At 31.4% G+C, this 20,591-nt stretch overlaps 1 protein-coding gene, 1 long non-coding RNA gene and 1 pseudogene across 3 annotated transcripts; all 3 read right to left on the bottom strand.

The window, feature by feature from the left end:
- Positions 1–1,792: 1,792 nt before the first annotated feature.
- Positions 1,793–4,880, bottom strand: LOC148932426 (uncharacterized; annotated as a pseudogene).
- Positions 4,881–11,271: 6,391 nt separating this feature from the next.
- On the bottom strand, positions 11,272–13,149 carry LOC125203743 (uncharacterized). 2 transcript variants are annotated; one of them, XR_007173433.2, is made up of 3 exons: positions 11,856–13,149; positions 11,539–11,653; positions 11,272–11,377 (listed from the first exon to the last, which is right to left on the bottom strand). It is a non-coding gene; the product is annotated as an uncharacterized LOC125203743 (long non-coding RNA). The 2 variants fall into 2 exon arrangements; XR_007173434.2 differs by lacking the exon at positions 11,272–11,377 and having other exon boundaries at positions 11,389–11,653.
- A 764-nt stretch (positions 13,150–13,913) lies between these two features.
- LOC125201585 (chloroplast envelope quinone oxidoreductase homolog) lies at positions 13,914–16,144 on the bottom strand. Its single transcript, XM_048099759.2, has 4 exons — positions 15,996–16,144; positions 15,520–15,661; positions 14,944–15,035; positions 13,914–14,779 (listed from the first exon to the last, which is right to left on the bottom strand). The coding sequence occupies exons 1-4, from the start codon at positions 16,059–16,061 to the stop codon at positions 14,093–14,095; spliced, it is 987 nt and encodes a 328-aa protein (XP_047955716.1). The 5' UTR covers positions 16,062–16,144; the 3' UTR covers positions 13,914–14,092.
- Between the last annotated feature and the right edge of the window lie 4,447 nt (positions 16,145–20,591).

Here is a 20,591-nt window from a genome sequence, read left to right as displayed (position 1 = left end):
AGTGACATGAAATGCTAGGAATGAACTTGGTTTGAAGATGATTACGTGGAGTGCTCGTTGGGATTTAAAGAAGTAATAATTTGAAAATGATCATACTTGGATTTTCTCTAATTGAGCATTCTTTAAATCATGTTCATGCTTGTTCTAAGAATATGAAAAAAAAAACTATGAGTAAGGTTTAATGTGGAAGAGTTTGCATTGAGCAAAGAAGTAGAAGAAAGGTAGTGTGTGTACGAAATTTGACTCCTCTTCCTCAAGCACTTACTTGCATCCTCATTTTGAGAAAATTTGAATAGGGATTGGAGGAACAAAAGAATTAAGGGTAGAGATAAAGTGGTATTTATAGTGGAAAAGGGTGCATGGAAAAACATGGTCAAATCCCTAATTCATGGAAGCAAACTATTACACAAGAGATAATGACTTTTTGCTAAAAGGGGTAAGTTGGCAAATCAATCATTCTTAATACCATAAATGGCAAGAACATTACATTTTGTCGCTTAAAAAGACATGAGTTGTCCTTTGGAAAACGCGAGCCGTCGTTTGATAAGCGTGCTTGATGTGATGTGATTTCGTCGATCGTCTCCTCTTTATTTAACATGCTTCTTATCCTTTCAGGTAGCTATCGGGGTTCAAAGCGTGACTATTGCGCAAGATACAGAGAGCATAGAGAGTATTTTTATTTTTACTTTAATGTTTAACTCGATGTAGAACTTTTATTTGAAGCTCGGTCTTTAAATACGGACTATAAGGATATTAAATGTTGTAATAACACTATTTTCGTTCATCACTCAAAATATACTTCACAACGTTTGATCATACTGAGAAGTAAAAGAGGTTAGGCGCGAAACTAATATATATTAATTAATAGGTCAGTTTTCAAAATTCTTAGGAATAAAAAGGGCGGGTGTTACATTCCTTCCCCCTTACAAAAATTTCGTCCCGAAATTTGTGAGGGTCTATTCGAATAGCTCTGGGAATTTCTCTTTCATTCTGTTTTCAAATTCTCACGAAGCTTTTTCGTATCCATGATGCCTCCACAATACCTTCATTGGAGTGATAGATTTGTTCCTTAGTGTTGTATTTTTGTCTAAGATTGCTTCGGGCTTCTCCCTGTAACTCGAGTCCAGTTTAACATAATCTCTTCGTGGTGGATCACATGCTTCGGGTCGTACACGTACTTTCATAGCTTCAAAACATGGAAAAAAAATTGTGGACATTTCCACAACTTGGTGGCATCGCCAAACAATATGACTTTTGTCGGTTTTGTGCTTCTTTGATCCTTCCTTTGATTTGTCGCATGATTTGGATCATCTCGTTGACCACTTCAAGGCCCAACATCTTTCTTCCACCAACTTCGTCTCAATATAGTTGTGAGTTGCACGTTCTCTCGTATAACACTAGGTAAGGTGTCATATTAATGGTCGTCTCGTAACTATTTTTGTTTGTGATGCATGCTTATATTGGCTATATTGCGTTTATAGTGAACTAAGTATATTTTGTGTATAGTGAATTGTATTGCCTATATAGTGAAGTGCACAGATGAACACATATTTGACAAAATATAGCTCACTACATTAAAAATGAGTTCAAAGTGATTTAATTATGTTTTAAAGTGCTCAATCTTCGGTCAACAACACCACAATACATAGATCTGCATCTCCGTTACAACAATTCATCCCACGAAAAATCCTAAAAATCCAAATGATTTCAAATCCAAACAAAACTACAAAATATAAATATGTTCATAGATCTGCATCACACGCATAGAACTACAGTGATAGAGATAGATTATTCAGTGTGAGGACATTATTGAGTGAGAGAGATTATTGAGCGAGAGAGATTGAAGAAGTTTTTCAGAAGCAAAAAGCTTCTCCATAAGAAGCGTGATCTGAGCCCTAGATTCCATGGCGTGATCGACAGCCTCCGCCTCCAGCTCGTCAAGCTCGTTGCAAATCCGCTCCTCTACCAACCGTACATGCTGCCACGTCACCGCAACTCCTCCTCTACTCTCTGCTCTCCCTCCAGGCTGCTCCGGAGCTCCCTCTCTAGCTCCACGTTCCTCCGCCGAAGCGCCTCCGACGCATCACGGTGGCGGCCAGAGATCGGCACACAGAGAAAGAGAGAGAGAGATAATGATAATAGAAATAGAGAGAGATAATGCGTGAATGGAATGCATATGTCAGAATTTAGAACAAAGTTGATTTCCCAAAATACCCCTGCAATTTTTATTAATAGAAATTGAATATTTCATTTAGTCATTAGATTAAGATAATGAGTGGCTAAGATTTATTCTCTAGTTATACACTTTAAATTAGTTAGACCTTGAGCACTCCTCTACATATGTATACATTTCACATAATTAAGCTATCACATCCTTATTTAAGATCACAATTAATACTCCATTATGCACAATTGCACATGCTACTTTTTTAAGATTCAAGGGCATAAAGGTATATATAAACATTATAAATTTAAATAGAAGTGATTACAATTTTATTCCCATTATGGCATTGCCATTATGTCTCTAAAATATTTTTCTTTCTATTTTCGTATTATTTTTCTTAGCTTTTATCACTTTTTTGTTATATTTTGATTGACAACTAATAGAACTCAATAAAATTATGCTTAAAAAATTTAACTATATAACGTTACAAAAAAATAAAAAATTATTGTATTGTTTAATACGAAATAAAAAAATTATTGTATTGTTTAATACGAAAATAATCGGATGAATCAACTTTTCTCATTTTAGATTATTTAATATATTACACATCAACTAATCACAATGAACGAATTAAAATGAACGTAACCAAATGAGGGGGTATTTTTTATAAAATTATTAATGCATTTGAATTTTTAGTTTTTGAAAAACATTTTTTATTGTATTTTCATTTAAAAAATATTAGGTGAAATTGATAAATTTTTCTTAGGTATATATTTAAATTTTAATTCACATCTTTCATATATATATATATATATATATATATATATATATATATATATATAGGGGTGCATTAGGGTGCCACCATAGATAGAATAACACCATACCACCAATATAGTCCGTTAGATCTCGTTTATGGACGCCTAGGATTATGTTTCGTGAAAAAACACGGGTTTGCAGTCTACTGTATTAGATATTGCAGTCTACTGTATTATATTTTGCAGTCGTGGTTAACTGCAATATTGTTGTGGTAAGACTGCAATATTCAATGAACAACACTGCAATCTAGTAACGTAAAATTAGAAAATTTCCTATTTTACCCCTCCGTGTTTTTACACGTGGCAGCATGACAAGCACACGATTTTCAGATCCAATGGCCTAAAATGGTGGTATGATGTTACAATAAAGAGGGTTGTCATCTAAACACGTCCCTATATATATATATATATATATATATATATATATTGTCACGACCACGCCTTACTAAGGATAGCATTGCTCGGTGAATCGTAACTAGGGGAGGGGAAAAAGAAGAGGGGATAGAAAGGGGATGAAAGAATTAACAATAAGACACTCAAATACGTTTTAATAAGATAAAGAAGATTCACAAGGCAACGAAAGATCATGAAGATAAAAAAAAGTGTTTATCACAAGTCACTCGTTGATAATCATTTTCCTTACGATCCATCTAATACAAAATACTACAATAGTGCACAGCGGAAGGTGTTGCAAACGCATGGCCATATGTGTGAAGACATATGCCACAAAAATCCTACAAAAGAGATGAGACGGCCACCAACTCCACTCAGCCATCATTTCATCACAGTTCAACCTGCACATTTAGAAATACATGCAGGGGTGAGTATGGGGTACTAAGTGAACACAGTGCCGAAAGTTACACATATAAGAAAAGTTATCATTATCATGCCATCATAGTAACACACGGGGGTTTTTCTTAAAGGCGCGAGCTTACTAAGTTCGTTTTCATAAAGTTCGTCTGATCAGACTAAGTTCATTCCAGCAATCCGCCATATCTGATGGTTCATTGTGTGTCGGGAAGGTGGCCACCTTCCACGATCACATTGACCGGCCAACCTTTACGATGACTCACGGTCCATTCCTTTGTGTACACTAACTCGTATAGGATCTTAGTCCTATTGGAGCCGAATTCGATTCATTCATTCATTTGGCATTGCCAAACAGATAGACATCATAAAACAAACAATTTATGGCACGATAACAATTTTTAAAAAAAAGTAAGTGTGATTTTATCAAACAAAAATTATTCCATATATTTAATAATTTTATCCACACTTAATGTGTTGGATATAAAGCCCACCTCGATGTTTCCCAATAAAGTACCACTTCTCTACACAAGCTCGGCTTCGAAAACAAACACCTTGTACACGGCCTTCTTGAAAGAGGTATTCATTCAATTAGTCTTATGAACATACATAAGGTGCATGACATGCAATGATCCTATCTGGAAATGCATCCCACATTCTTATCTTGATCAAACTACTTCAATTCTTTGTGATAATTAAACTTGTGGATTTAGTTTCTCGATCCAGTACTTTAGTGCTTACTTCAATTTCAAGGTTTAGTTACTTGAAAATAATTAAACTGGGGATTTATTAAATTTATAGATTAATTAAGAAGTAGTTATTTTCTTACTTTCATCCATTAATTTGTGCGAGTCCAAAATGACCCCTAACTTTACTTCAAAAAAAAAATACTCATATTTTGAAATCAAGAGGGCTCTTTCTTCTTCATCCACTCTCCTCACGTCGATCACACATTCCTCTCTGTCCATCTTTCTGATATCCGTTCTCCTCCACGGCTTACCGGCGAGCTCATCGCCATCGTCATCCTCCAGCTTAGTCCTTCTTTTTTCTTCCCCCTTTCTTTTCTTTTCTTCCTCTTTCCCTTTTACACACATACATGTACACACGCATATACACATACACATGCTCCCCCCCCCTTTACTCCTTTCCTCTTCAAAATATGTCCAACAACGTGCTCACCCGCCGTCACAGGTGTGGGGCAGCAGAGTTATTCCGGATTCGCCGTTGCAGCTACCGGAGCTTCGGAAGGGCAGTAGCCATTGGGCAGGGGCTGTGCCGGAGCAGCAGCACATGCTCCCCCTAGATGAGGCAGCAGTTACAAAGAATTGAAGTAGTTAAGTAGCTTCGAGCAGTTCCCGGTTAAGGCAGCGGCGTGGTATTGTGTTGGCGAGGGCAGCAGGTGCGCGGGGCACCGAGAGCAGCCCCTCCTCCGAGGATTTAAACCTCCGAAATGCTAAGTTCTTGTCTATATTTCATGCTCGTTTATGAATATTACACTTATTGTTATTGCAAAGTTATACTACTTGAATATTGAAGAAACGGATGGTAAAGAGAATACGTTTTTGTCAACTTGATTAAGAAATCTAGCATAAAGATTATTTGGATATAAGTAACTTGGAATTGCTAAATTCATGTCACGAGAGCTATTGTAGAAAAAGATTATGGTGGGATTAGCACTACCAAGAAGCTATGTTTGAGCATTCTAAGTTCTTTTGCACATGCTTGGCTAGTGGCATGAAATGCTAGGAATGAACTTGGTTTGAAGATGATTACGTGGAGTGCTCGTTGGGATTTAAAGAAGTAATAATTTGAAAATGATCATACTTGGGTTTTCTCTAATTGAGAATTCTTTAAATCATGTTCATGCTTGTTCTAAGAATATGAAAAAAAAAAACTATGAGTAAGCTTTAATGTGGAAGAGTTTGCATTGAGAAAAGAAGTAGAAGAAAGGTAGTGTGTGTACGAAATTTGACTCCTCTTCCTCAAGCACTTACTTGCATCCTCATTTTGAGAAAATTTGAATAGGGATTTTGTGGAGGAACAAAAGAATTAAGGGTAGAGATGAAGTGGTATTTATAGTGGAAAAGGGAGCATGGAAAACATGGTCAAATCCCTAATTCATGGAAGCAAATTATTACACAAGAGATAATGACTTTTTTTGCTAAAAGGGGTAAGTTGGCAAATCAATCATTCTTAATACCATAAATGGCAAGAATATTACATCTTATCGCTTAAAAAGACATGAGCAGTCGTTTGGAAAACGCGAGCCGTCGTTTGATAAGCGTGCTTGATGTGATGTGATTTCGTCAATCGTCTCGTCTTGATTTAACATGCTTCTTATACTTTCGTGTAGCTATCGGGGTTCAAGGCGTGACTATTGAGCAAGATTTGGAGAGCATGGAGAGTATTTTATTTTTACTTTAATGTTGAACTCGATGTAGAACTTTTATTTGAAGCTCGGTCTTTAAATATGGACTATAAGGATATTAAATATTGTAATAACACTATTTTCATTCATTACTCAAAATATACTTAACAACGTTGGATCATACTGAGAAGTAAAAGAGGTTAGGCGCGAAACTAATATATATTAATTAATAGGTCAGTTTCCAAAATTCTTAGGAATAAAAAGTGCGGGTGTTATATATATATATATATATATATATATAGAGTTGTGATCAATGTCGAACCAATTTTAAAGACCGAACTAGAGACCAAATCTGAGCCATTAGATCTAGTTTTTTTTATGAGATGTGCTGCTGTGAAAAAAATTTCGGCTTCATTACAAGCCCATTTTACTTCATTATATAGGTTTATTACTTCATTCTGTACTTCAAATGCTTCTACACATACTTCATTCCAATAATTTATTACATTATTCCATGTGTTTATTAAACCATATTAGCGCCATGGCGTTGGTGATAGATATTGTAGAGAGAAAGAACGGCACGCGACGGCGAAACCACATTTACGTACTGGAATAAAGTAAAAACCTACTGGAATGAAGTAAAATCCTACTAGAATGAAGTAAAAACCTACTAGAATGAAGTAATATATTATGGAATGAAGTTAAATCTTCGTAACATGTTAGTATGACTTATTTACCTTCAGATGAATTAAAATAAGCTCGTGATGAAGGCGAAAATAATTTATAAATTTCTATATCTTATCCATAAAAAACTAGATCTAAAAGCCCTAATTTAGTAGGGTTCGGTGGTTCGGTCTTTAAGAGTGGATTTATGGATAATGGGACTATATATATATATATATATAGGGAGATGATCAAAACAAGTATGTGTTTAAATCCAGAAATGCAGCCCAAATCTTGGCCCTAGGATTAGATGATCTAATGGTCAATAATTAACTCAAAACACGGAAGGTCATAATTAAGTAGTTTTAGGTCATATTATAAGATTTGGGTTTATGTCATGTTAAGATCATTTTAGGTCATGCTTTATTAGCATGACCTAAAAATAAACTAACTATGACCTAAAAATGCCCTACGTATGACCGCGTTCTGCGTTTCTATATTAAAATCTGGTCTTCATAGATCAAAATCATATATATATATACATTTCACATAATTAAACTAGGACATCCTTATATAATGTTTAAAGTAAACTAGGACATCCTTATATAATATTTAAAGTAATACTTCATTATGCACATAGTTACTTTTTTAAGATTCAGGGGCATAAAGGTATATATAAACATTATAAATTTAATTAGTAGTATAGGATTACAATTTTAATCCCATTATGGCATTGCCATTATGTCTCTAAAATATTTTTCTTTGATTAATTACAACTTGATACATTTATATAGACACACAATTAAAGCTATAATCATCTTATTTATGATTGAATTAAAATAATATATTCGGTCAAATATTATACTTCTTTTGTCCGTTATTAATTATCACACTTTAATTTGGCATTTTAAGAAATGTAATGTGAATTGGGTTGAAAAAATTAATGGAATACGAGTCAAATTTTAATACATTAGTTTTAAACTAAAATGCGGGTAGAAATAAATTAGTAAAAATATAGAATATCGAGTTCATTACTAAAAGTAGTATCAAGTGTCACAAGGATTGGCGGATGGATAAAAACTAAATTAGACAGAAGTAATTACGGATTGATGGAGTTATAAAGTTTAAAATAAATACTTCGTATATATTTATTTCAATTTACTTGAGATTGACACAAATTAGAGTCTGACATTTATTTTGTCATTTTTTCTTTATATTCTATTTTTCAACCTTTTTGTGTCGATGAACAAAAGTTTATGATTCGATTTCACGTTTGAGAAATATTGAAATATGTTCATTCGATTTCATATAAAAATCGTTTTCAATTTACTTGTACTTACGAGAAAAAAAATTGTACTCCTACTAGTTTCTTTAATAATACTGTTATAATTGCAATAGTAAAATTTGAAAATGAAAGTAGCTCTTTTCTTAGGTCAGATTATGACAAGGGCTGTAATATAAACTGCAGGCCAACTTACGATCAGACAAAATAAAATTCAAATTTGAATAGGTCATCCCATTACTCGTATTTTATCTCATTCATGCTCAAGTTAAATTTTTTTTACAACTTTAATTACTTTATTTGTGTATGTTCCAACTTCCAACAATTGAAGTGTCCCTTTAAAAATAAGATAAATATAATAATTTAACTTGATAAAATCCTCGTCCTTAGATCTAACCAAATAACTGAACACTAACATATTACTATCAACAAAGATTGAATATTCTTCCTCCATAGAAATATGAAGCATGAATTTTAATACACGATTAATAAGAAAGAGAGAGAAATAAAAAAATACTATTGAAATAAAGTTAATGGATCTATATTAATAATAGTGTTTAGTTGTGTTGTGTGTGAGTTGGTCAAGCTAGAAAGGTAATACATAAGATAAAAATTCTCGATTCTGAGTTCTTTGTTATGTGATCTGTAAATTTATATTCATTTATGCATAAAAAAATATTACTACTGTTTAGTTGTGTTTGTTTACATAACACAATATCTTTAATTAGGTAACAGAGTCAATGGCTACAATTAAATTTGCTAATGCTTTGGTAAATCAACCAAATTAATAACGCAATTGATTGCTTTAAATGAGTATGGGAAATCGTTTCGTATGAAAAATTATTTAATTACCAAATTAATAACGGTGATTAATGCGATAGTTAGTGTTGTAAATGGTTTGAATCATTTATTGCATTAATAGATTTAAATCGCTATGGAAAATTGTTTATTTGAGATATGCATACATTTTTTTTAAGTTGAAAATTATAGAAACTAGTGTCACTCTCGTGCGATGCACGACCCAATTGGTTTTCTATATGCATTATTTCGAAATTGTGATTTCACATTTATGAAATGAAAAACAATATAATTATATGAAGTTCTAAATTTTACACACAGTAACAATTTATTTAAAACACTTTTTTACCTCTACTACAAAAAGGTCAACCACGAGACATGTCGAATACACTTTATTATTTAATGAAAGAGAACAAAAATTTATTGATATATGCGATGGGGCATGATTGACACGTGCAAAACCAAGTTAAAATATCATAAATTACATGTTTGAACTGATTTTTTATATTTCACAATAAATTTGATTAAATTAGTGAATTCAATTATAACAATGGTGGGACATTCAAACTCAAATTATGATTTTGACATATGTTGAATTTTAGTATGTTCACAAATACTAAAAAAAAAAACTTTTTTTAATATTTTAAAATTTTATTGAAATGAAAAGAAGATTCTTTTTCTTACATATATACTCATTAACAGTAATCTCTAAAATCTAAAATTGACGGTTAAAATTGGTGAATTTAGTCTAATATGCCCTCTTAATATTTTGAGAAATTTGTATTCATGTTTATAACGATAGATAGAAATTAAAGTATAGGAAAAAAATTGAATCTTTATTTCATTACAATTGAAAATCTATTTGGAGATTTTCTTTATACGACCAATTATTACTACTATAGGTCTAAACAACCAAAAATAATTAATAAATACCTTTATTTTGGCCCTTCCATGATCATTAACCAGAATTATGTGACGAAATTCTGAATATAGCATAGGTCATCAAAATATTCTATAAATATATATTGGAAGATACCTAAAAACCAACATCATCATCAACAGCAAATATAATATGATAACATACTAATCAAAATATAAAATTGCAAAGGGTTATGGACGAATTACCAATGGCAAAAAATAATGAACAAATCAAGAAACCAACTAGTAAATGAGCAAATAAGAAACCAATTATTATTACTATTGGTCTGAACGCTAAAAAAATAATTAATAAAAATTACCTTTATTTGGCCCTTCCATAACCATTAGCAATGATTCTGTGATGAGACATCGAATATATATCATTAAAATAATCTATAAAATATTTAAAAAGATACCAAAAATTCAAAGTCATCATCAACAATAAATATAATATAATAACATAATAATCAAAATATAAAAATGCATAAAATGATACGCAAATTAAGAATAAAAAAAATACTACTACATATTGAATGAATAAATAGATAATACCTCAAAATGAAGTTCTTGGCCAAAAATGCCACAATACAATACTCTATTTTTCTTTGTTTGGTGCCTGTTCTTCAAACCTTCTGAGGCATGCAAACACATATATAAAAAATGAGTTTTGGCTTTGATTTGAATAGCTATGAATTCTGGGTATGAATTTAAATATTTATAAATTTTAACATCACTATATAATTCAAACATAATAAGCATATAATTCAAACATAATAGTTACCACTGTTACAAATTTTATTTAATACATATCAAAACTAATAATAATTCATAGTGGAGTAGTAATAAGTTGACACCAATATTAACAATTTTATAATATTAAATTTTCAATCTTTAATGCTTGAGAAAGTAAGGTTGCAAATTCATCATTATATTAATATTGGTGTCAATTTATTACTACTCCACTATGAATTATTATTAGTTTTGATATGTATTAAATAAAATTTGTAATGGTGGTAACTATTATGTTTGAATTATATGCTTAGCATGTTTGAATTATATAGTGAGGTTAAATTTTATAAATATTTAAATTCACCCAGAATTCATAGATATTCAAATCAAGACCAAAACTTGTCTTTTATATATGAACTAGTATCATATCCCGTGCGATGCACGATCCATTTTATTTTAGCACACTTGTTTTACATTATTAAATAATTTTATACAATGATGAACAGTATTATCATACAAAACATAAAATTATAAATATATATAACAAAAAATTATTATAAAAATATCAAATCTAATAACTTTTGAAACCAAGTATTTTACATAAATAATACTATAGATTAGTGAATTAGATAAAAAAATGCTCAATAAAATAATTGAGCCGATTATTAAAATTAATAAAAAAATCAATACTAATTAAGAAATAATAAAAAAAAAAGTCATTATTAATTATGTATTAATCCGCCTTCATCTTCTCTTATGCTTTAGTACGCCTCCATCTTTATTTTTTCCACCACTTTTCTTTTCACCTCCATCAATATGTCATCATACAAAACCTAAAATCATAAATACATATAATAAAAATTTATTACTATAAATTAAAAATACATATAACTTTTGAAATAAAATTTTTACACCTATATAGATCAGTGAAGTTAGCAAATATCAATTAAATAATTGGGCAGACTAATAAAAATTAATAAAAAAGGGTCATTACTAAGTAATTAAGAAGTAATCCATCCCCGTCTTCTCCTATGCTATAGTACGCCTCCATCTTTATCTTCTCCATCACCTTTTCTGTCCGCCTCCATCTATATATCATTACACGAAACCTAAATCATAAACATAAATAACAAAAACTTATTAAAATCAAATAATTTTCAAAATAAAAATATTTTTACAAATATTGTGATTAGTGAATTTAGCAAAACATATTCAATAAAATACTTGGACCAACTGATTATAATTAATTCTGAAATAATATATATGTCTTCCTTCTATTCAAGTATGCCTCCATCTTATATTCTCCCTTACCTTTTCTAACTACCATCATCTATTTCTTCTAGTAGCGTCATCTTCTCCTATGATTGTCTCCAGCACTTTCATCGTCTTGCATCGACATATATTTTCTCTCAGACCAGTCCACCTCAAATAGATAAGAACTTCAAACATAAAATAAGAACTAAGAATATATCTTATAAACATAAACAAAATCTTCGATTTGTTCTACTAACACTAAATGAAACATTAGAAGCGATATGTTTCCCCTAATAATCCACCAGCCCAACAATCCACCATGCAAAATAGTGAAATACTAGTGCGTTAATATATATACCATTGGTACTAAAAGAGAGACAATTGATATAATTATTCAATAGGTTTTAAAATGAAAAACGGCTAAAATATGACCATTACTCGATTATACAATAAATACAAAAACTTATGACTAAATATCAAGGCTAATTAACGGTTACTCGGTTAGCATTCAAACACACCACGCCTTAAACATTTCGCATCAAAACATGTAAATCAAGTTATAAGCGTTACAAAGTTAGGCGTTACAAATTATGGCATCTAAATATTCAAACCATTAAGAACACGGATGAAGATGTAAATTTATGTTGGATGACTATTCTAATCATATAATAATATTGCAATTGATTAGGTGTGAAGCATGAATGTAGCGGTTGGTTTCTCATAATGCATCAATTTTAAAACTTGTAGTTATGTTTTTCATTTGAATTCATGGGATTTCTAATAATGCAGCGGTTTCAACTTCACACCCTATACTTGTTAATATATAAATTTGTACCCAGAATTCATAAAAATTTAAAAACGGCACAAAACTCGCCTTTTATATATGTATAGATAAATAAATAAATTAATTAACGTGATTGAATTAAAAGATTTGCATTTAAGTCTTTAAATGACTATGGAATACTCGAAGAATAATTTTCAGAATTAGGGCGGAGTGTCCTTGGCCGAAAATCCTTTGAGAATTAGGAACTATGAATAAAATCAATCTATTGTTTCGATGGAATATGGTTGGGCCGTTGGGGTTATGTAGGTGGGTTAGTTTATTTAGTTGGGATTAAATAGTTCTTTAGGGTTCATTAGTTGGGTTCATTAGTTCTTTGTTTAAAACTAGTTAGTATAGTTTTTTGGGACAAACAGTAGAAGTAAAATTAGTCTATTTTATGGGTTTGATTTGAAAAATCAATTGATTAGGTTTATATTTGTGGACATTCAATATAATTTCACTAAATTAGATTAGTGAAATTGAAAAAAAAATATTACGAACTTTACCTGAGATTGTTATTTCCCACCAACAAAAAGATTATGGCAAATAATATTATGATACGAATTTTATTTTTACTAATTTCTCGACAACAGCTTCGAGAGCTTCAAGTTTTTCAATATTTGAGGATAGTTTTTCTTAAAATATACACTCTAAAATTGTTCTTCAATCCATTAATATAGTTGGAATTTTTTCATTAATAGGAAATAATAAACTCGGATAAAATTTGTGATATTATTTGTCAATTTTAAAGTTCATGGAAAAAACCCAACTTTTTCAAAATTCGATAATATTAGAGACCAATATCTCTATTTAGAAAGATAACATACGAAACATATAGGAAAAATAAAAACAAAAATATTTCAAATACAAAAAAAAGTTGGATCTAATTCAATTCTAATTTGTAGGTGCTACTCCCTTCGTCTCACAATAATTCTCACTCTTTTCTATTTCGGTCCGTCCCACAATAATTGTCACACTTCATTTTTACCATAAATGATAAGTAAGTCTCACATTCCACTCACTTCCCTCACATTTTATTATAAAATAAATATAAAATCACATTTTATTATAAAATAAATATAAAAGAATGGATATCACATTCCACTAACTTTTTCAACCATTTTTTTTATATTTCTTATAACTTTTTCAACCATTTTTTTTTATATTTCTTAAAACTCGTGCTCCTAATAAAATGATTATTGTTGTCCGGAGGGAGGATTATACTAGATCAACTATTCAATTCAAATTTGTAGGTGCTATTATACTTGGATCAACTAAATGAAAGACCGTAGTAAAATTTTGGGAACACATTATTTAAACTTAAAAGAGTACCAATTCATTAGCAGTAGTAATACCTTTGTAGAACTGTACACAGCAAATCACTACAGCAATCCTTGCACACATAAACACATTCTTCAAGGAAGAGATCGTTTTCTTGTTACCTTTGTCACACCACTGAGGATCACCTCCATTACTGCTCGACGACGATCTTTCCAGTAGCGTGCCCGTCGATGCTCTTTGCCCACGCAGCTCCGACATCGCTAAACGGGTGCTTGCAGTCGATCACCACCTTCAGCTTCCCCTGCTTCACCAACTCCGCGAGGTAGGCCAAGTTCTCCGCCTTGGGGGATGTGATGAACGGCACCACCTGTTTCTTCGACAACGTGAGCTTCTTCACGGCGAAGGTCCACATGGTACTCAACCCAGGCGTGAGGTCGATCACCTTCCCATCCGGACTCAGATTTGGCTCGAACACTGACCACGGGATGGACGACGCGCATTGGATCACCGCGTCGTACTTCTTTCCCGACGGGCTCTTCAGGGCCGCACCCTCTGGGGTCTTGTAGTCGAGTACCTCGTCCGCCCCGAGGCTCCTCACAAAGTCGAGGTTGCGGGCCCCGCACGTGGCGGTGACGTGCGCGTTCCCGAGTTTTGCCAGCTGGACGGCCATGTGGCCGACGCCGCCAGATGCGGCAGTGATGAGGATGTTCTTCTGGGGGCCGCTGCCGTCGAACTTGAGCCCGGCACATATGAGGGCACCGTGAGCCGTCTGGCCGGCGATAGGGAGGCTTGCTCCTTCAGCAGCTGATACTTCAGCAGGCCTAGGAACTGTTACATCTATCTTGGCCACACAGTATTCTGCTAAACCACCTCCTATCTGTTTTATATCAAGATTCACAACCACAATCAAAGAAAATACAAGATAGACAACAATCAACTCCATAAATCTGCAAATTCTAGATAGCTGTGTATCTAAATGAAATTTTATCTCTGACTATAAGGCTAAAGATCAAAGGTAAGAGAAACAACTCAAACACTTACACCAACATTCAAGCCAGCAATGACTTTATCACCAGGTTTGAAGTTTTCTACTCCGGGACCGACCTCCACAACTTCTCCAGCTACATCGGTACCTGTTTCGAGAAAAAAATGGAATCAGATAGTAGTATAAACTAAGATCACACTACAAGTGAAGGTCTATTCTGGATAGAGGATTTCTAAAGTTGCAGGCAGTAATATACTCACAAACAACATATGTAACACACAAGGTTGAGTTAATGGTCCAAAGCAAAGATTCTAACAGATTTTCCACAGTCATGTCCCCTCAAAGAAGAACAATAGCAACAAGCTCGAACTAACGAATAGTTTCAATGAACAAACAGGTGTAGTATATTCGACAAATCAACAAGTTAAGTTCAAATTCAACGTTTGACAAGTATGTGTACATGGACTCGATATCTCCTTATACTCTCTTGGATTCACATTAACCTTTGTCACACACAGAGGTAAATCTCCCTTTGATCAACTCATTATGCTTTTTACAGAGTGTGGAAAATCAAGCAATGCAAACAATCAAGGGATCTTCCGGTGAAAAAAGATTTGATGATGCAGTCTTACCGGGAATGTAAGGAAACTTCTTAGGCATAAACGGACGAAGCGCGCCTTTCTGAACCTTCCAATCAATAGGATTTAAGGTTGTGGCTTCCACCTTCACCAGGACTTCGCCCTTACTCGGCCTAGGAACTGGAACTTCTACTTCCTGCAATAACATACACAATCAAGCTCAACTACAAAATTTACTTTCTATTTCTATTTTCAGTCATCAACAAGCCTTGGGATCCCCCAGCCAATTTTTTTGATAAAAGAATCAATATAATTAGGTCGTAATTTATACTACTAGTTTTCTCAATTTGTATATACTTCCACTGCTCATTTCTAAAATCCTAGATCCGTCGCAAAGAAACTAGTAACTCCTTAAAATTTGCAGCTAGATGAGTAAAGTAGTTACGGCGAATAAAAAAAGACGAAAATTGAGCTTCTCCAACGCAGAATCAAATCAAATCAAATCAAATGATAGGCGCCAAGAAATTGACCTTCAAAGCAGCAGCTCCGCCGCCGTAGCTGTCGTACTGGACCGCGCGCATGAGCTTCCCCGCCATTCTACCGAGATATGACCGACCGAATTTGCTGAAGTAATTTTATTTTGAAATCTTTTCTTTTTTTTGAAGAAATTATTATGAAATCTAGTCTCCGCCTTTTATATATGAATACGCGTGTATGCGGTGAGTGTTATGAAAGCGACGCCTTAGCTAGGAAGCTTCTGCCGCTTAGCCAAATGCAGACACCTAACTCTATCATTAATGACGTGCTTCATTCATTTGATTTCACTTAATCATATAATAATTTATGGAGTAGTATCTTTTGCGTGTAATTTCGCCGAAGAATAGTTCACGTCATTTATAATCATTTTAGGTTGTGTTTTTTTTTTATTAAGATTCCATCCTTGTTATATCGTTGATTGCGACCAAGTAATAAGAATTAAGAATATCGGGTGCAAGTATCTTTTTGTTTAAATTTCGGAGCGAACTACTTAAATGGTATCTGATCTTTCACTTTCGCACATAAATGATATCTGATTTTTATTTTATACTCCCTTTGTCTCATTAAATATGCAACATTTGCTTTTCAGCACAGGATTTTATGTAATGTTGTTTTGTGAGTTAATGAAAAGAGAGTAAAATAAGAGAGAAGAAAAAGTAAAGAGAGTTTTGTTTTCATTTTTAATAGGACAGACAAAAAAGAAAACGTTTCATTTCTAATGGGATAGAGGGAGTATTATTTTTAGTACCTATAAATCACATTTTTGGTACCTGATGCAATTTTCACCCCAAAATACTCTTTAAACAAATTCATTTTTCCATTTATATTCTAAAGGATATTTTAGGCATTGAGAAAACTAGTACCAAAAGTAATATTATAATATCTTTTCTCATTCTCCTCACTATTTATACAATTATTATTAATAAATATTAATATTATTATTTTGATGTTATAAATTAATAAATAATTTATTTTTTATTATCATTTAAATATACTTAATTATAATTATAGTTGTATTTATATTTAATTATTATAATAATATTATTGTTATAAAATTAAAAACAAAATATTTAATTTATTGTTGTTACATACTTAATCAATATAGCCTTAATCAAAATTTATAATTGTGAATTGTATTCATAATGATAAAGAGTTAAATATTTTTAGTTAGGTGTTTCAACCGTAAAATGAGTATAAATAATTTAATTAAAAATATTTAATTAATTTAATTATTTTAAATAATTAATTTAATTAGGTGTTTTGTTATTGATTTATATTATGAATGCAATTATATGTATGTACGCTAGAAAGAAAGAAGAAAAAGAAGAAAAAAGAAAAAAGAGGAAACATAAACTATGAAGAAAAAAGAAAGAAGAAAGGAAGATAAAATACTGAAAAGAAAGAGGAAAATAAGAAAAAAGAAAGAATAATAAACTAAAGAAGAAGAAAAGAAATAAGGAAGGAAGAAAAAATAATCACATATTTGGTTCTATATTATTGAAATTTCCAAAAGTATTCTTCATAACAAAAAAATCACATGTTCGATACCTAGGATTATTTTTGTCATAGGATACCAAAAACGATATAAAAATAAAGATCAGGTATCATTTATATGCGAAAGTGAAAGATTAGGTAATAATAAACTAAAGAAGAAGAAAAGAAATAAGGAAGGAAGAAAAAATAATCACATATTTGGTTCTATATTATTGAAATTTCCAAAAGTATTCTTCATAACAAAAAAATCACATGTTCGATACCTAGGATTATTTTTGTCATAGGATACCAAAAACGATATAAAAATAAAGATCAGGTATCATTTATATGCGAAAGTGAAAGATTAGGTACGATTTAAATAGTTCACTCTAAATTTTAAATCAAAAAAGCTCTACTTTTCTAATCTAGAATTGATATTCTCACGAAATTTCTTAAACCCGACATGTTTGGAAATATTTATAGAAAAACTGAAATGGTCTCGGTTATTGTTGACACAGATCATTGACTCGATTTATGAGAATATTACTTCAAATTTATATTGGTCGATATTTTCTAGATACATCTATTATTTAAATTGATAGTTCTTACATGAAGTTGACCAAGTGAAATTATAATACTAGGAAATTAAAACATAAGAGCATTAAGTGCACGAAATTCAATTCTAATAAAATTGTTACTATTAGAACTAAATTCTATAAAAGATGTCACACTTACGGAACAGACATGAGATTTTAGGAGGTTTGTTTTATATGTTAAATGGAGAGAGAAAATATAATTTTTATATTAATGTGAGAGAGAACTTTTTTCAAAAATGAAAATGTGACATTTTTCATAGGACAAACTAAAGAGAAAAGTGTGACATCTATTATGAGACGGAGTTGTATTTAATTTGCACATATAACAAGAAATCTTGAGAATCTTGATACAGATTTTAACATGCCAAAATGCAAACGGACAATAGATAATACTCCCTTCGTTCTATCATAGGGTCCTATTTAGATTAGACACGAATTTTAAAAAATATAAAGAAAATTGAATTGAATAAGTTAGTATAGTATAAATCTCATTTATATATATTAGTTTTATAATAAAATGTGAGTGAAATAAATTAGTAGAATATGAGACCTACTTACCATTGATGGTAAAAGTGAAATAAATCTCTTATTGTGAAATGAACGAAAAGGGCAAAATAGTATTCTTATTGTGGGACGTAGAGAATAATATTTAGGAAATCATTTTAATATTTTCACATCTTCATATCTAAACGATGATATTACGAATTTAAATGCCCATGATTTCATTATTTTCCAATAAAATCGTCTCTCCAAAAAAAATAAATGAGTACACATTACAATTATTAATTCATTTCATGATTTCATTATATTCCAATAAAATTATCTTTCTAATTAAAAAGTGAGTACACATTACAATTATCAATTAATAAGTGTTCTTCACATATACTCACCATGTTTGGTTGTCAGGAAGGTAAAGAAGAGAGAATTTTTTTTGCATATATTTTGTCCGCATCTTTAAAATCCAAAGATTTGGAAAAAGAATATTTAGGTTAGGCTAGGAAATCAGAATCCTATTATTTTGTCCAATTTTCCTCATTTTTAGGATTATGATTACTTTCTTAATTCCATTAAAAATCAAAGAAACACTGAATTTAAAAATTAGTAAATCAAATTACTTTTCCTACCTGAATTCTGGCAACCAATCATGAAGAGTCAAGATCGATCACCAACAATATAAAACAACATATCTATAACCCATATCTGATCTTGAAACTTAGTATGAAAATAAAATCCAGTCAATTTCAAACTTTTGAGATTGGAAAAATTATATTTTTATGCAGTAACATTATTGTATATATTGTGATCAAGAAGTGAAAAGAATTCACCAAAGGAATCGTAGTAATGCGAAAAGGAAATGAATATATTGAAGAAGACAAACTTGAATCTTTTTAAAGAATGAAAGGAAGAGTACAAACTCGAATCTCTTTAAACAAAGGAAACTCTCGACTTTTCAAAATGAACTGGTAAACAATCATACATCAATGATATATATATACGCATGTTGACCAAGAACTAATCAACTAAACGATTACTCTAGCGGATAACTCTTTGCAAAATCAATGCAATTTCAAGTGTGATAAGCTTATAAATTGGATTTATTCAAATTTTTTCAAAGGATTGATGTTTTTGTTTTCAATCTAATCAAGATATTTATATTTTATCCAGAATCACAACACTATTAAATTAGTATAGCAAAAGAAGGGTATCGAGCTTACAAGGAATGGATGTTCCCATTGACACATTTGCCACACTTAATCTTGGAATTTTTTCAACTTACTAAATTAATTAAAACTCATACTCATTTTCTCACTTAAGCTAAGCTTGAAAATCTACAAGTAACCATAATTAAAACAAACTAGCTGATTGGCCGGACAAAGAAACAAGAGGACTGCACTTAAAGTTAACTTTTCGGAAATAAACTAAATAAACTACTTTTCACTCAAATGCATTAACGAAAGTAAAGAAACTAATTTTGACTCCATTTTATAAAGAAAACTAAAAAGGCAATCACTTTTTTACCCAACACGAGAATAAGTATTTTTATGGCAATGTGCTTACTTATGTATTTATAAGATATTTTTGAAACATTTTACTCCCTTCGTCCACGAAAATTTGTTCCAGTTTTCCATTTCCGTCCGTCCCCCAAAATTTGTCTCATTTCTCTTTTATCATTTTGGTAGTGGATCTCATATTCCACTAACTAATTCCTACTCACATTTTATTATAAAACTAATACTTTAAAAGTAGGACCCACAATCCACTAACTTTTTCAACTCACTTTCCATTACATTTCTTAAAACCCATGCCCGATCAAACCAGGACGAATTTTCGTGGACGGAGGGAGTAATATATAGAAGCAAATAAGTTTGTTATGCATAAACTCCATTCTACATCGGGAGTCTGAGGAAAGTTGAAAGGTGTACTCCCTCCGTCCCACGTTACTTGAGTCACTTCTTTTTCGCACTCGTTTTAAAAAAATAATAATAAATAGTTAAAGTGTAGAAAAAATAAAGTAAAAAA

This window comes from Salvia hispanica, chromosome 2 (genome assembly GCF_029641045.1).
Source record: "Salvia hispanica isolate PSC_SH4W2 chromosome 2, Shi_PSC_v1, whole genome shotgun sequence".
In the NCBI taxonomy this organism is placed as follows: Eukaryota; Viridiplantae; Streptophyta; class Magnoliopsida; order Lamiales; family Lamiaceae; genus Salvia; species Salvia hispanica.
This window is presented reverse-complemented; position numbering and strand designations above follow the sequence as displayed.

Coding starts and splice junctions, on each gene's coding strand:
- LOC125201585 (XM_048099759.2), bottom strand. CDS start 16,061: ATGGCGGGGAAGCTCATGCGCGCGGTCCAGTACGACAGCTACGGCGGC. Junction 15,036..15,519: donor GAAGTTTCCTTACATTCCCG/GTAAGACTGCAT, acceptor TTCTCGAAACAG/GTACCGATGTAGCTGGAGAA. Junction 14,780..14,943: donor TTGCTGGCTTGAATGTTGGT/GTAAGTGTTTGA, acceptor GATATAAAACAG/ATAGGAGGTGGTTTAGCAGA.